At 59.6% G+C, this 3781-nt stretch overlaps 2 protein-coding genes across 2 annotated transcripts; both read left to right on the top strand.

Moving 5' to 3' along the window:
* Nucleotides 1-1537: 1537 nt before the first annotated feature.
* On the top strand, nucleotides 1538-2536 carry LBRM_04_0660 (hypothetical protein; the record flags this gene model as incomplete). The annotated part of the gene is made up of 1 exon (XM_001561700.1): nucleotides 1538-2536. The coding sequence occupies one exon, from the start codon at nucleotides 1538-1540 to the stop codon at nucleotides 2534-2536; it is 999 nt and encodes a 332-aa protein (XP_001561750.1).
* A 494-nt stretch (nucleotides 2537-3030) lies between these two features.
* On the top strand, nucleotides 3031-3633 carry LBRM_04_0650 (conserved hypothetical protein; the record flags this gene model as incomplete). The annotated part of the gene is made up of 1 exon (XM_001561699.1): nucleotides 3031-3633. The coding sequence occupies one exon, from the start codon at nucleotides 3031-3033 to the stop codon at nucleotides 3631-3633; it is 603 nt and encodes a 200-aa protein (XP_001561749.1).
* Between the last annotated feature and the right edge of the window lie 148 nt (nucleotides 3634-3781).

The following is a 3781-nucleotide window of genomic DNA, read 5'->3' as shown; positions in this document are numbered from 1 at the left end:
ATGGCGGAGGAAGCGAGGAGCAAAACAGTATGGGGCCTGAGGCACGGCGCCGCTGCTCACCAGGAGGACGCCGCAGCGCCCTCTCCCGCACCTGGGCGCTTGCGCACTTTTGTGCGAGTGGGCCTTTCCGTCCGGACGCACCCTCGCCGAGGGCCCAGTCGACATGACCGCACTACACCACTGCCTCCCCCCCCCCCTACTGCACCGGACCTCTTTTTATCCTTCAGTACTCCCCCCCCCTCCCTGCGCCTCTTTGCGGTTTATCCCCGTCTCTCTTCTCCACTCGCTTCCACGACTGGGCATCAACACCGCTGCACGCGTGTGCCACCGCTCCCCACAGTTGCCGTTGTTGCGCCGAGACTTCTCTGCCACCGGACTCGCCCACACGCACAGATGCGCATGGATTCTTCTCTCCTGCCAGTTTGAAACTCAGCTGCGCTCTGTCGTTGGTGTTGTTTGCTGACTTCTTCGCTGTAGTGGACTGGAATTCTGCAGCCATCAGATTACAGCCCCGGCCATATACACACACACACACACACCACCCCTTCCCGCTCCGAGACAGCACGCATATCTGCCATCGTCGTCGAAGCTTTCGCCCCATCCGCGAAGGCGCCGCGCTCTGTTTCTCTCTCCTTTTCTCAGCCCACGTTGGCCCTGTATAAACATTCTTCTCCTCTGCGTGTTTCTCTCTCAGCCCCCTTCACCCCTCCCCCTCCCCGCCACCACTCACTTTGCGTCACATCCATCCCATCTTTGGCTCGCCGTCAGAGTCATCGTCACCTCTGCTCCGTGGGTATGTGCGCGTGCGTGCATTCCTCCTCGCTTGGTTTCTCTTGTGGTTCACTCGCGCCTGTGCTTCACGAATACTACGCCCTCTCCCCTCCTCCTGCACTGCTGCCCACGCACCCCTCGGTGCCTGCCTTTCTCTGTGTGTTGTGTCTTGTGTGTGTTGGCCTCGCCAGCACATCTTCATCTTTTTCTACTCTGCGCCGGCCACGCACCCGCCCCACGCGCTCCTCCTCTTCTCCTTTGCCTCTCGCCTGCGTCTGTGTCGCCGTCACTCTTCCTGCGCCGTTCGTCTGCGTCTCTGCGGGCTGAGCGGCGCGTCTTCCCCCCCCCCTCCTCCTCCTCCTCCTCCTCCTCCCCGTTTGGGGTATGGCGGTGTGCTCGTAGTGTGAAGCCTGCAAGTCTACATACAAACCCCCCCCCTCCAATCGACGCATGCTGCGGTAACCGGGAAGGCTGTCGCAGCCGCACGAACCAGGAGAACGAGAGTTGCTAGCGTGAATACATCAATACCTACAGGCACACGCACCCCGCAGTGGCGGCGGCGACGTGGACATCGGACACAACGACGGCTTCCTCTTGCTCATTCTGGACTCTCCCTCACTCCCTTACTGGCGAGCGAGAGAGAAGAGGCTCGCTGTGAGTCCCTGCGAGTGCCGCTCTAGCTGAACTCACTCTTCTCGCTGCGCTTCGGCCGCTCCCGGTTCTTCTCTCGCTTCTCTACGTGGACTCACACGTGGGAGCAGGCAAGATGGAGCCCCGGCGGCGGCCGGAGCTGACGTTTGCACAGGCGAGGCACGTCAACACGTCTCACGCAGCGACCGCCACGCTTCCGGTCGGCTGCAACTTTTTCGCAAGCGTGTCAAGCGGCGGCTCCATCGCGATGAACTTTCTGTGCGTGGCAGTGCCGGTGTTAGCGTTGGTGATGCTCATTTTGTGGGTGGCGCGGTTCGGTGTCATGTGCCTCGAGGCACAACAGATGCGGCACCGCGCGACCCACTGGGGAACACTGCCGAGTTACGCCGAGGTGCAAGCCGTGGCGGCCGCCCTGCGGCCAAAGCGTCAAGCTCAGTCGCAGGAAGCAGCCGAGGATACTACGCCTGCTGCAGCCACAGCAGCAACCGAAGCTGGAGATAATATGCACTGCATCATCTGCTTCTCAACTGTCGTTGACCACCTCGTGGAACTGCTGCCGTGCGGTCATCAGAAGTTCTGCGCCCACTGTCTCGTGCGGATATGGCAGTGCTCTGGGATGTACCGGCGACTTCGGTGCCCGTTGTGCCGCCAGCCCGCGGAACTCCTGTGCCCCGTACCCGTTGCCGACTCGAAGCCCTCTGTCGATGATGTGTTGCTCTTGCGGAAATACAACGGCGGCTTCTGCGGCACGACGAAGCTGTCGCTGCTGGACCGCTGTGTACTGCGGCTGCGCGTCATGACGCACGCGCGTCTGCTGCCCATCGTTATCGGACTCCGCATCGTCGTTCTCCACGTCACCATGTTCACCTACATACTCTTGCCGGCAAGTCTGACTGAGGCCACTGGCGTCGCACAGCAGCCGCCACAGCAGACTGCTCAACCCCGCGTGCCCTCGTCAGCCTTTGCAGCCGCGTACGCCAGTGCCGTTCACGCCTTCACCGCCGTCGTGTACACCGCCGCGACGTACGCGGACGACCTCTTTCTCGTAGCGGTGAGTATCATTCTCACAGGCCACCTCCTGCAGAGGGCGCTATTCAAAGACCTCAAGCCCTAAGCCGCTGTCTCGGAAGGAGTGTGCGCGCGCATATTTGCATTAGCGCCCCCGCCATTTCTCTGCCCTTCCCCCCCCCCCCGCTCGCCTTGGCAGTGATCGTCTGGAATTGGCGCTGGGCCAACAACGACTGCAATCGACTCAAACGCGCCACCACACACGACGCACAGTGTTGAGCCCAGGGGGGAACACACAAGGCGACGGCATCCAGCAAGTGACGGCGCGTTACCTCGCCAAAAAGCGATTAACTGTGAACCGAAAAGATGCCGACTATCTCTGCTTCGCCCTAACGCTCCCGTCAGCACCACAGGAAACCGCCCTGGTCGCTGCATCTCTGGTGCGCTCCATATAACCTCTTGTCAGCTGCTCATTTCTCCTCTTCTACCTCTGTCGCCCCCCACCCCACCCCACCCCCCCCCTCACACACACACCGTGATAAGCTCAGAGAAAACACGTAACGCCAACCAGAATACCAAATCTGCGCTTCCTTCACCAAAATGACGATGAATTTTGGTAATATGACCCTCGGGGGGGCCATGGCCACCTTCGGGGGTCAGTCAAACCCAATGTGTAACTACACAAGTCCACTGGCGAAGAAGTTCGTGTACAAGGAGGTCGGGAAGGTGTACTACCCGCTCCGCCGTCACGTGTTCCGCACCAAGGTTCGCACCGCTGCCGAAATCCGCTTCAACGAGATCGTCAAGCGCTACATGAAAGACAAGATGACGTTCAAGAAGGGCTGCTATGCTGCCACCATCACGAACACCGTAGAACTGGACCACATGGGCAGCATCATCCCGAAGGACGAGTACGAGGTGAAGCGCCTGACCAGCTATATGACCAGCAAGAAGATGAGCAACGACTACAAGAAGCACATGCAGGAACTGTGGACCCGTGTGTTGTTTGTGTGCGAGTCGACGAACCTGGTCGGTGCGACTGAGAATGCGGCGAACCAGAACTCGCGCCCTGGCACAGATGAGGAATTTATGTCCCTCATCTGGTACTCCTCCTTCCTCACGACACTCATAGCGTTTGTTGTGACCCTCATCGTCTGGTGGTACCGCTACGGTCAGGCCCCGCAGTACGCGGAGTTCAAGTAATCGGCACTACAGTCATATCAAAACAAAGACTCACTCACTCACTCACTCACTTCTCTTGTCTCTTCCTTTTCTAGGTGAAAAATCGTAGCATTTAAGCGAATAGTCAACGTGACTCCTCCCTCTCCCTCTCTTTGCTCGCTGCTGTGGG

Source organism: Leishmania braziliensis, chromosome 4, assembly GCF_000002845.2.
Source record: "Leishmania braziliensis MHOM/BR/75/M2904 complete genome, chromosome 4".
Taxonomy (NCBI): Eukaryota; Euglenozoa; class Kinetoplastea; order Trypanosomatida; family Trypanosomatidae; genus Leishmania; species Leishmania braziliensis.
This window is presented reverse-complemented; position numbering and strand designations above follow the sequence as displayed.